Source organism: Scyliorhinus torazame, chromosome 1 (genome assembly GCF_047496885.1).
Source record: "Scyliorhinus torazame isolate Kashiwa2021f chromosome 1, sScyTor2.1, whole genome shotgun sequence".
Classification (NCBI taxonomy): Eukaryota; Metazoa; Chordata; class Chondrichthyes; order Carcharhiniformes; family Scyliorhinidae; genus Scyliorhinus; species Scyliorhinus torazame.
Window position 1 is genome coordinate 77181580 of NC_092707.1, and position 12988 is coordinate 77194567.

The 12988-nt window shown below is 45.9% G+C and overlaps 1 protein-coding gene across 1 annotated transcript in view; it reads left to right on the forward strand.

The window, feature by feature from the left end:
* Window positions 1–12988, forward strand: part of ksr2 (kinase suppressor of ras 2) — an 815194-nt gene that overhangs the window by 551432 nt on the left and 250774 nt on the right. Inside the window, exon 9 of the mRNA XM_072496823.1 lies at window positions 4620–4738. Within this exon, the coding sequence (XP_072352924.1) occupies window positions 4620–4738 (119 nt within the window). The remainder of the gene's footprint in view (window positions 1–4619; window positions 4739–12988) is intronic.

The following is a 12988-nucleotide window of genomic DNA, read 5'->3' on the forward strand; positions in this document are numbered from 1 at the left end:
TTTAGGACTCGGCCAGCTCGGTCAATAGTGATGCTACCGAACCACCTTTGGTGAAGGACATTGAAGTCCAGAGTACATTCTGTGCCCTTACCACCTTCAATACTTCCTCCAAGTGGCGTTCAACAGGAGGAGTATCATAGAATCATGGAATTTACATTGCAGAAGGAGGCCATTCGGCCCATCGAGTCTGCACCGGCTCTTGGAAAGAGCACCCTACCCAAGCCCACACCTCCACCCTATCCCCATAACCCAGTAACCCCACCCAACACTAAGGGCAGTTTTGGACACTAAGGGCAATTTTAGCATGGCCAATCCACCTAACCTGCACATCTTTGGACTGTGGGAGGAAACCGGAGCACCCGGAGGAAACCCACGCACACACGGGGAGAATGTGCAGACTCCGCACAGACAGTGACCCAAACCGGGAATGGAACCTGGGACCCTGGAGCTGTGAAGCAATTGTGCTATCCACAATGCTACCATGCTGCCCTGTACTGATTCATCAGCTGAGGGTGGACGGTATGTGGTCATCAACAGGAGGTTTCCTTGTCCATGTTTGACCTGAGGCCATGAGACTTCATGGGGTCCAGAGTCGTTGTTGAGGACTCCCAGCACAACTCACTCCTAACTGTACACCACTGTGCCACCAGCTCTGCTGGGTCTGTCCTGCCGGTGGGACAGGACACACCTCGGGATGATATAACGTGTCTGTAAGGTATGATTCAATCAGTATGACTATGTCAGGGTGTTGCTTGACTAGTCTGTGAGACAGCTGTCCCAATTTTGACAAAAGTAGAACGATTTGCAGGGTTAACAGGGGCTACGTTTGCTGTTTCCAGTGCCGAGGTCGATGCCAGGTGGTCTATCCGGTTTCTTTACTTTGCAGCAGTTTGAGTGGCATGTTAGGCCATTTCAGAGGATGTTTGAGAGGTAACTACAGTGCTGTGGATCTGGACTCACATGTATGCCAGAAAGGTAAGGGTGGTAGATTTCCTTCCCTAAAGGACATTCGCAAACCAGCTGGGTTTTTTCTGACAATCGACAAGCGACAATGGTTTTACGGTCAGATACTTTATTGGATTCAATTTCCACCATCTTCTGTGGTGGGATTCAAACCTGAAGTATTACCCTGGGTCTCTGGATCACCTGTCCAGTGACAGTACCACTACACCACCGCCTCCCCCTAAATCACTGTTGCTGAATGCCTGGCCATCCCTTTGCTTTGGTGCCAGATTCAAACAAATGGCAGGAAAGGGGAAATCCACACTGCAGAAATCACTAGACCTTCACAGGCAGCTTTCTTTGAGGCCAGCAGCGAGAGCAATCGCTTCACGACTGAGCGTGAAATCTGGGCCATTGTGACTGTTAGGCCATTGGACTTACGAAGCCCAATATTTTAAAGCAGGCTGGTGTTGAATCTGGCTGTGGTATCCCAGAAATTGGCACACTAAGCATGGAATTAATAAATCTGTACCAAGCATAAATAGACCAGATATATTACAATGCCATTTTCCAGAATCTGGACTAATACATTGGCAATACAAAAGTGGCTTTATTTTTTTTGATCTCTAGAGCAAATGATATAAAAGGAAAATAGAGCTACTTTGTCGCAAGGCCAATTTTTCAAAAGAACCACAAATCGGTTTCTCTGACTTTAATCATCTGAGGATTATTTTGAAAACCATGAATGCAAGTTTGTAGTGAGTCCAGATGCTCACATGTCCTTGTTATCTTTTTAAGTACAGTACCTTTATAAGGGTGGCACAGTAGCACAGTGGTTAGCACTGTTGCTTCACAGCGCCAGGGTCCCAGGTTCGATTCCCAGCTCGGGTCACTGTCTGTGCGGAGTCTGCACGTTTTCCTTGTGTTTGTTAGGGTTTCCTCCGGGTGCTCTGGTTTCCTCCCACAAGTCCCGAAAGACGTGGGGTGGGATTCTCCGTAGCCCGACGCTGAAATCAAGATCAACGATCAGATGGAGAATGGCTTCCAACGCCGGATTTGGGGCAGGCGGCGGTTTGACGCTGGCTCGTATTGCTCCGCCCCCTCCAAATCGGCGTCATTGGGACGCACGTCGCCACAGTCTCAAGATGGTTGGTGCATCATCACCCGACCCACCCGTGATGCTCCATCCCTGATGAGCCGAGTTCCTGACTGCATGGGCCACGTGTGGTCCCAGCGGTCAGGAACCTGGCGTGCCGAATGCGGACAGTGTCCAGCGCCGCCACACTCGTCCGGGATCCATGCCTCTGGCCGGGGGGCTGCTGTTAGGGTTGGCGGGAGTGGTGGGGGTTGGCCACGGGGTGGGCTGTGGGATCGGGGTGGGCGCGATAGGGTTCCAGCACAGCCGGCGCCAACTTTTCCACGTGACCGGTGCGGCCCAGGACCCGCTAATTCTCAGGCCATTTTCCGCGCGATCTGCTGGCCCCTCACCAGTACCGGAATTGGTGAGGGGTTCGCGCTGATCTTCCCGTCGTGAATCACCCACAGATTCTCCGTTGGCGCCGGCACTTAGCCTCAGGAACGGAGAATTCCGCCCGTGATGTCAGGTAAATTGGACATTCTGAATTCTCCCTCAGTGTACCCAAACAGGCGGCGCAGTGGGGCGACTAGGGGCTTTTCACAATAACCTCATTGCAGTGTTAATGTAAGTCCTCCCCGTGTCTGCGTGGGTTTCCTCCGGGTGCTCCGGTTTCCTCCCACAGTCCAAAGATGTGCGGGTTAGGTGAATTGGCCAATGATAAATTGCCCTTAATGTCCAAATTGCCCTTGGTGTTGGGTGGAGGTGTTGAGTTTGGGTAGGGTGCTCTTTCCAAGAGACGGTGCAGACTCAAAGGGCCGAATGGCCTCCTTCTGCACTGTAAATTCAATGATAATCTATGATTAATCTAGGACAACCCCCCCCCAGCGTTCCCGCACAGTTCCAGCCAGCGACCAGGTGTGGATGGCGCCGCTGGGAACCTGTCGTGTCGGAGCGGCCGCTCGGCCCATCCGGGTCGGAGAATCGCCGCTCGCCTTTTGCAAACGGCGAGCGGTGATTCTCTGAGCGGCCCAGCGCGATTCTCGCGGCGCTGGTTTGGGGGGGGGGGAGAATCGCGTGCGGGTGTCGGGGCGGCGAGAATACCACCCATATTGTCTTAATTCTTAGCTTGTTCCATTTGGGTTTTATGGGCATGGAGATTAGGAAAGTTCTGTTCAAAGAAGCATTGCCTGCTTGGTAACCAATTCCTAAATCAAATCACCAAGACCTATTAGTTTAAGCAACCTGAGATATATGCTGGTTTGCAATGTGTCTCTGCCCCCAACCCCCACCCCATTCCCTGCCACAATTAAGGTCCATGAAGACAAAAAGTTTTGTCATTGTTATATGGTGTATTATTTCAACTGCAAACACTTTTTTCTATTGATTGGCCTGTCAGCAGTGAATTGATGATCTTGCACATCTCTCGCTGACTAGGATAGAGTAATTTATTTTGTGAGATTAGGAAATTGCTCCAGGGAAACTAATAGCTCGCACCAAAACTAATCTCTTCTGATTAAAAACATTCCGAAAGCAAAAGTAGAAACAGGTGGCCTTCAAAATATTAGCCTATTAATTTTTCATAATGCTCGTGAAATCTGATGTACTTACGAATTGTACAAAATGTTGCATTGAAAAGCCATATTGTGCCTGCTAACCCAGGGAGCCATTTTAAAAGTTCCCCTTACCCTGAGCTCCAAGTATTTAGGGTGTGTTTCAACAACCCTGTTGCACTCGGTGCAGATCCAGATGCAACAGTTGAATCGCACGAGAGCCCCAACGCTCCATGCGGTCTGATCGTGAGTTAGCCGACTCGCTCTTCCCGCTGCGAGCTGGATCTTGCCCTCACTGGGTGAGATCCAGATCGGCATATTTAAATGAGTGTAATGGATCATTTAAATACCTGAATGCTGGATTCACCCAGCGCCCAGCACTCACCCAGCGCCCAGCACTCACCAGCTGTGCCTGCAAGACCTCGCCAGGACGCCATTTAGTACTCGTCCACACAAACGGGAATCAGGTGTAACGGCACCTCTGGGGATCTCACAGGCCATTTTAGAGCCCCCGAGTGGTTGCGGTCCGCAACACCCGGTCGGCCTGACGACGTAGTGGTTCGCGCCGTTTTTTACGCCGGCGTTGGGCCACCTCGCTGATCCGGGAGAATCCCGCCCTCTAAGTGTGGCCTTGACAGGAAGAAACTCCCCGTGGCCAAAAAAAAAAGCAAAGTGCCGTTGAATAGTGGGGTGTTTCTCGGTGCTGCAGCTGCCAAGAACACCCCGCTAAATGTGCCCAATAGTGGAATTTAACATTTATCCACTTAATCGCGCCCAAAGAAAGTAATATTTTCTCTGTGTCAGAAACTTCCATTTTGAATACAAGATCAGGATACATAAAGCCCTAAGGCCTAGGACATGCAAATAAATGAAACACATGTTCTAATCAATGTTACCTTGCTCTTTATTTGAAGGCACTGACTTTAATAAGGTTGAGCAGTCCTAACTAGTCAGCTAAGTGATTAATTGTGGAATAATTCATAGAGCTATGCATAATAATGTTAATATGTATAGCTTTTTCCTCACTTGTAGCCATTTCTGATTTTCAGCAAGACTTGTGCGAACAGAATCTGTGCCATGTGACATTAATAATCCGCTCAAGAAACCTCCCAGGTACTCCGATCTGCACTCCAGCCAAACACTGCCTAAAACCAACAAGATTAATAAGGTAGGCCATTGTACTTGCTTACAACTTCCATACACCAGTCAGATGTATCAGTGAAGGTGTTGCTGCTGACATTACACATTAACCATGATATTTTTGGAAGTGAAAATCGAGCGGGCAATTGGCAATGGCAGTTTTACTTCCAGGGGTTGGGTTTTTAAATCTACTGAGTTTCATGCGCTGATATCCTCGAGGTGAATGGATGTTATTTATGTCATCTGTTCCAACAACAGCTACTTGCATATCTATAGCAAGGTGTGTCATCAAACAGAATTTTTTTTTTTTTAAATTTAGAGTGCCCAGTTCATTTTTTCCAATTAAGGGGCAATTTAGCGTGGCCAATCCACCTACCCTGCACATTTTTGGGTTGTGGGGCGAAACCGACGCAAACACGGGGAGAATGTGCAAACTCCACACGGACAGTGACCCAGAGCCAGGATCAAACCTGGGACCTCGGCGCCGTGAGATAGCAGTGCTACCCACTGCGCCACCGTGCTGGCCTGTCAAACAGAATTTGACACTCAACCATAGTGGAGATATTTGGTGGGCAACTAAAAACTTGGTTAAAGATGTAGCAATTAAGGAGTATCTTTAAGGAGAAGAGGGGAACAGACTGGTGGAGAGGCATAGAAATGGAATTTCAGAGCTTTGGGCGAGGCACCTGAAGGCAAGGCCACTTATGGAGTAATGTGCAAGAGTCCAGAACTGGAGGAATACATAGATCTCAATGTATTGTTGCGCCAAATGAGATTACAGAGATATGGGGATGAAGTCATGGAGTGATTTGAAAAGAACAATAATAATTTTACTTCTATTTCCTGCTCCCAAACTTCCTGTGACAAAGGTTGGATCATTGTTTCAATTTTGATTATTGCTGAGTTATAGTACATTCCTCCTCCTTCAAGCAGCAAGCCCCAAGAGGGCATTGATTACCATGACTTCCATTGGATTAGTCCATGGTTTGTTTGGCAAAGTATTGCAGTGGTTTTGCCTTCTGCAAACTGGCTGACCAGAAAACTCTGCCACTCTTCCCACCTGTCAGCAGGCATGTTGAAAGGATTTGCAGGCTGGCAATTAACCTGCTTGGTCATGTTATGAATGCACATTCTGAAGGGGGACTTGAAGCTGGAGCTACTGGCCCAGACGTAAGGACAGTACCATTGCGCCACAAGACCTCCCACAGCAGACTAATAGTTTAAAAGCCAGTGTGTTCAATGTATTTTGATAGGTGTTGAAAGTCGAGTGGTATGTGATAGAAAGGAGAATCACAAAATGGCCACTGCACAAAAGGAAGATTTACGGACTGTCAATGAAGTTAAGACTGATTCATTTTGCATGTAATTGACAATTCCTGATTAAATTTGAATAGTGGAAAATTGAAAATTCAGAAAGTCCTCATAATTCTTCCAGAATATAAAAAGCCCAGTTCTGTTTTATTTCAGTTTTGATCTGTTCAAGAGCTGTTTCCAAAATCTCATGAGCTGTTGATTTGAAATTCCTGAAAGAGAAAATTTGGTTTGAATTGCCCAAAAACAATTTGCCCAGATGATAAGAACTCCCATGGAAAACAAAACAAATGCACAGGTCATTTACAAAAGATGAGCTTAGCTTTTGAACGTGTCACTTTTCTGCTTATCCTTCTTCAGTCGAGGAGGTGGGTGGAATGGTCCACAGTAAATTTATAATGATGTTACAACATTACTTATGTGCTTGTTCATTTGTGAAATAAGAATTGACTTTGTGATTTGTGGGCTCCAATTTATGGTGTAAGGAGTTGTCTGCACAAAAAATAGAAATGTGTGATATTCAAGTCTGAATAGGACTGCTTTACCAGAGCCTGCCATCTTATATGCAGAACGGACCATTAAAATTACCTCATGTTCAATTAAGTAAGTCATGCCTTTTTCCTGAAAAGTTTCCACAGACTCGGTTGTAGTAGTATGGAAAATTTGCGGAATACGTGTGACCCCACTAAATATTTGGAGCAAGCTTGCAATTGCACCTAAATAATTAGTTAACGTCACCATTGCTCTGTGATAACTTTTGTCTCGTATTTTGAGCCACCTGGCACTTTGGCTTTGCTGAACTCCACAGAGTGGCTGTTGTCATCTGCACAATTTCCAATACGAAGTTCTGCATCATCTCCTCTGATGTCGCCTGATTGGGCTTTGTCATCTCATGTTGCTGATAGGGACTGCGACAGATTTCGTCTGAGAACTCACAAGTTTGAATTGAAAGGTGTTATAACTCGCAAGGATCTTACGGGGTGGGAACAATTAACTTCCCCGTGAACTTTGCGGAATACGAACTCCCTGTTAAGGGGGAACTCTAAACAAAGTATCGTTGTATGGTATATAAAGCAGGCCAGTTTGGCATCGGCAAGGCACATCTACTGCGTATATAATAGTTATTGTAAATAAATTTAGTTTCTTTGAACTACTTGGTGTAAACTCCTTCGTGTACTTATGAAAAAGGGGCTACATCAACTCTTAACTTCATTCAAATATCATTTATATAAATTCTGACTATAATCAGCTCTGTCCTTGCATTTATCTGGGAATTCCTTCTTAATGGATAAATTATAATTTACATACACCAGAAAGATAGATGCAGTATTTGTTTATGCCCATTAAACATAGCGGCACATTATCACAGTGTGCCTGCTATTATAACTAACTGCTGGTGCACTGCCATGCCAATTAGCATCTGAACAAGGAGAAACATTAAATAAGGCTTTGTTGAAGTTGGCTTTGCTGATCTACAGAAGTGAGTGGGCTGTTAAGTCTAGGTTATTGAGCAAATGATGACTTCCTGCTGTAACAATGACTGTCGTTGCCATCAGTATAAGTCAAACGCTGTCAAGCCTAACGAGGCAGTGGTTTCTCATGATCTGCTGCTGCTTTATGGCAAGGCCCTAAAATTTATCTGGAACTTACAAACTGCTTGTTTTAATGACTGAAAGTCACAGTCTGGTGAGCACAGAAGCAGACAAACCATCAGTCCGTCTCTCTAGCTTCATTAATTTGTTTAATTCTGGTGTGATATTTAGAATGGTAAAAAGCATTGAATAATAGATTAAACAGATCTCATACTCAAGGAATTTCATGTAAATTATAACTAATATGTTTGGCAATGTCTCTAACCATATTATAGGTAGCTCATAAATCATTGATTAAACTCCCATTGCGTATGCTAGAAGTATTAGAATTTCCTGTTCTTATTCTTCTCGGCACAGTTGAATGCATAACACAACATAATGGGCGAGATTCTCCGACTCCCCCGCCAGGTCGGAGAATCGCCGGGGGCTGGCGTGAATCCCGCCCCCACCGGTTGCCGAAGTCTCCGGCACCGGAGATTCGGCGGGGGCAGGAATCGCGCCGCGCCGGTTGGCGGGCCCCCCTGCGCGATTCTCCGGCCCGGATGGGCCGCAGTCCCGCCGCTAAAATGCCTGTCCCGCCGGCGTAAATTAAACCACCTACCTTACCGGCAGGACAAGGCGGCGCGGGCGGGCTCCGGGGTCCTGGGGGGGGGGCGCGGGGCGATCTGGCCCCGGGGGGTGCCCCCACGGTGGCCTGGCCCGCGATCGGGGCCCACCGATCCGCAGGCGGGCCTGTGCCGTGGGGGCACTCATTTCCTTCCGCCTTCGCCACGGTCTCCACCATGGCGGAGGCAGAAGAGACTCCCTCCACTGCGCATGCGTGGGAAGCTGTCAGCGGCCGCTAACGCTCCCGCGCATGCGCCGCCCGGAGATGTCATTTCCGCGCCAGCTGGCAGGGCACCAAAGGCCTTTTCCGCCAGCTGGTGGGGCGGAAATCCGTCCGCCGCCGACCTAGCCCCTTAAGGTTGGGGCTCGGCCCCCAAAGATGCGGAGCATTCCGCACCTTTGGGGCGGCGCGATGCCCGTCTGATTTGCGCCGTTTTGGGCGCCAGTTGGCGGATATCGCGCCGTTTCCGGAGAATTTCGCCCCATAACTTTGTTTTAAAACTTTGGGCAGCACGGTAGCCTTGTGGATAGCACAATTGCTTCACAGCTCCAGGGTCCCAGGTTCGATTCCAGCTTGGGTCACTGTCTGTGCGGAGTCTGCACATCCTCCCCGTGTGTGCGTGGGTTTCCTCCGGGTGCTCCGGTTTCCTCCCACAGTCCAAAGATGTGCAGGTTAGGTGGATTGGCCATGATAAATTGCCCTTAGTGTCCAAAATTGCCCTTAGTGTTGGGTGGGGTTGCTGGGTTATGGGGATAGGGTGGCGGTGTTGACCTTGGGTAGGGTGCTCTTTCCAAGAGCTGGTGCAGACTCGATGGGCCGAATGGCCTCCTTCTGCACTGTAAATTCTATGATCTATGATAAAACAAAATCAAATGATTTGGTTGCAGAGCATTCTGCAGTTATACATTTCATGAAGTCAGACAGTAGCCCTTGCTACTTAATCACTTTCATAGAATCATAGAATTTACAGTGCAGAAGGAGGCCATTCGGCCCATTGAGTCTGCACTAGCCCTTGTGCACTGTTAGCGTTTGCTTAGTATCTTTGCACATCATTGCATGTTTTACAGTATAAAACTAAGCTAGTTCTTCACAAACATCATTGTGCTTATTAGAATTGCTACAAGATTATATTGCATTTGAGCAACGTTTTAAAAAGCGAAACTGTTGCGAGCGCAGAAATTGGATCCTGATTGGCACAACTTATCTTACTTTTGACGAGCCTAGCAGGATGAAATCATAACAATTTCAGCAGTGTTTGATTCTCTATACAACCCACTGAATGGCACTGAATCAGGAGAGCAAGTGCAATTTAAATTGTCTAACACACCCGAAGCTTATTTTGCTTGGCAGCTTGGATAATATTTAGTCAGTACTCTGAATTGGTTAAGCTGTAACATGAAACATGAATAAATTACAAAGGTGATATTTTTCAGGAAGCTGCTCCTCAGTCATAAACTAATCTGTTTAACCATCTGTGAATGATTTAAAAAACACAGATGGTAGTACCGGCTTATAGTCATGTACTAGTAAAAAAAAATGTGTCGGCAGATTAATGCAAATTAACACTGGTATCTATTTTATCAATGGAAACTTGTGAATAAAAAAGAAACCTGTCAAATCTGTTATAATTAGCAGGTAGCATGTAGCTCTGTGGTGTCTGTCAACTACCTCCCGCCCACACCCTCAACAAAATGACACCCCCCACTGCCTCTGAAGTTACCATCTAACAATGGGTAACAATACGATTAGTTTGATTAATACTCAGCACCTGATCTTCCTTCACTGACGAGGCCAAATGGTCAGTAATTGGATGGTTACATTTATGGATTGAACGAATTTGGACAATCTTCCACAATGTCAGGTCCTCCACGTACCGGAACGGGCGAAGGAAGGAACTGGCATTGGTGCACAGGGTTTTTGTGGTTTGGCAGGGATGTGGCCTTCAAACTAATCATATTGTTACCACGCTAGACTTTGCAGGACGGTTGTTTTAAAATGTCTCCATAAACTTGAGGTGAAGCAGAACATTTGGAAACCGAGATTCCCTTTCAGAATGAGGCCATCTCTGTTTGAAGATGGCCCATGTGATTTGATGGCCGTGGAAGAGGAACTCAAATATAAACCTATTGAACTATCATGTGACAGTTTCCACACCTTTCCACAATGATTACAGTAAAGGGATAGGATATTTGTGAGACATAGGAAGAGAAATAGCAACTACTACTGTGTGGAGAACCATCTTTCCAAGGGCCGGTGCAGACTCGATGGGCCAAATGGCTTCCTTCTGCACTGTAAATTCTATGATGAATGGGCTGCAGTTCCTTGCTTCAGTATCTATTTCTCATAGGTAAAGTGTGCTAAACAGGAATTGGTGGCAAGATAACCATGGGGATCTCAAAACTCAGCCAATAATGTCCCTCATCGCAAGGTCTTGGAGAGGATGCAGAGGAGATGTACCAGAATGATCCCACGATTTAGGGAATTCAGTTATGTGGAGAAGCTAGGAGGTCTTATGCCACAGTGGTAGCATCCCTACCTCAAGAGCAGAAGCTTCAGGTTCAACCTCAATGCCAGGACATACTGACCATGAAAGGAGCATGCATAATGCGGTTCAACGGGCTGAGAATCAGCTCGGGAATCCTTCCACTATTTCCTCAAAGGGTAAAACAGTGTGGGTGTGAAGATACGCTTCAGAAAAAAACTAGGGAGGATGGCACGGTGGTGCAGTGGTTAGCACTGCTGCCTATGGCACTGATACCGAGGTTCGATCCCGGACCCGGGTCACTGTCTGTGTGGAGTTTGCATATTCTCCCCGTGTTTGCGTGGGTTTCACCACCACAACCCAAAGATGTGCAGGCTAGGTGGATTGGCCACATTAAATTGCCCCTTAATTGGAAAAAAAATAATTGGGTACTCTAAATTTATTTAAAAAAAAGAAAAACTAGGGAAGCTGATGTTGTTCTTCCGAGACCAAAGGCATTTAAGGAGCAGTTTCATAGAGTTCTTCAAGCCCATGAGGAATTTTGATAGGAAAGATGAGGAAAAGGTGTTTCCACTGGCAGCAATCAAAGGACAGAGATTTAAAATAATTAGTTTTTAAAAATCCAGTCATAAGCTGCGAAGGTGAATAAATAAAAACAATTGTTAGAATCTGTGTTGTACTGCCTGAAAGAATGGTAGATATAGGTTCATTCGTAATTTTAAACAGGGAGTTTGATATATTCTAAAAAAAAGGAAAGGTCTGATTGGCAGGCAGTGACTAGTGGGGTACTGCAGGGATCTGTGCGAGGACCCCCAACTGTTCACATTATATATTAATGGTTTGGATGATTATCTCCAAATTTGCAGATGATACAAAGTTGGGTGAGAGAGTGAGCTGTGAGAAAGTCGTTGAGGCCAAAACGTGAATTTCAAGAAGGAATTAGATATAGGCCTTGGGGCTAAAGGGATCAAAGGATATGGGGGGGAAGGTATTGAACTTGATGATCAGCCATGATTATAATGAATGGCAGATTAGGCTCAAAGGACCAAACGGCCTCCTCACGCTTATATTTTCTATGTTTCTATTTGCAGAGCTATGCATATGGGAATAGCAGGGAAGTAAGACTAATTGTCTAGCTCTGTCAGACAGCTGGTGTAGTCACGATGGGCTAAATGGCCTTCGCCCCCTGTCTTGTATGATTCAGTGAGTTCCGCTCACATGCACTTTGTAGCAGGGGCTCCCGGCTAACTTTCTTCAGAACTGATGTTTAAGGGTGGGATTTTCCTCGATTCCGACCTTTGCTGAAAGTATATGTGGTGGACATCAGATGAGAAACAGCAGCAGACCGGGGTCAGTAATTCCCTCCGTCCTCACTGACTATGAAAGCACATGAAAAATATTCACTTGTGTGAAGTGGAGGAGACTTGCTGGCACCTGTGGAATTGTGCCTCTCCAATAGTCAGTATTGATGGGAGAACAGCGATGGAGCAAGTGGCTTTAAATTGCAGTCATTGCTGCATAATTTTACTCATACAAAAATGGTAAGGTAGCATTAAGGTAGCAATGGTAATTTTGTCATTCATGGGATGCGGGAGTCACAGGCTGTGCCAGCATTTATTGCCCATCCCTAATTGCCCTTGAGGGGGCAGTTAAGAGTCAACCAGGTATTTCTTTCCCTAAAGGACATCAGTGAGCCAGCTGGGTTTTCACAACAGTTGACGATAGTTTCATTCCAGATTTTTATTTAATTCAAATTTCACTATCTGCAGTGGTGGGATTTGAACCTGGGACCCCAGAGTACTCTGGATTACTAGTCCAGTGACAATATCACTACATCACCTCCTCCTTGTTGACAATTAGAGCACAAATACATTCTCAATCTACCACTATTTAAAAAACCTAGCCTCTTTATCGCTGTTTTAATTTGTTATTCGTATCTTGTATACAAAATATTGATTACAGTTCAGTCACCATATTAATATAACGCATCTGTTGAAGACACAGATCACATAATTGACTTAAGTGAAAAAGTGATCCTAACAAAATTGCCTTATTCCTGAAATTAATAAAGAAGTGTGAGCAATCACTGATCTCAATAAAATGTCAAAATGCGCTGAATATGACTCTTAAATAGAGTTTGGAATAAAATTAATGTTTGCAGCATGAGCTACAAATTTTGAGGCAATTACAAACTGGGAGGATGCACTCAGTATACCTACAGTTTTGTAATCTGGATTCCCACAGTGTTGGCCTATAACTGGAGACTATCAATTAAGTTACAGCACA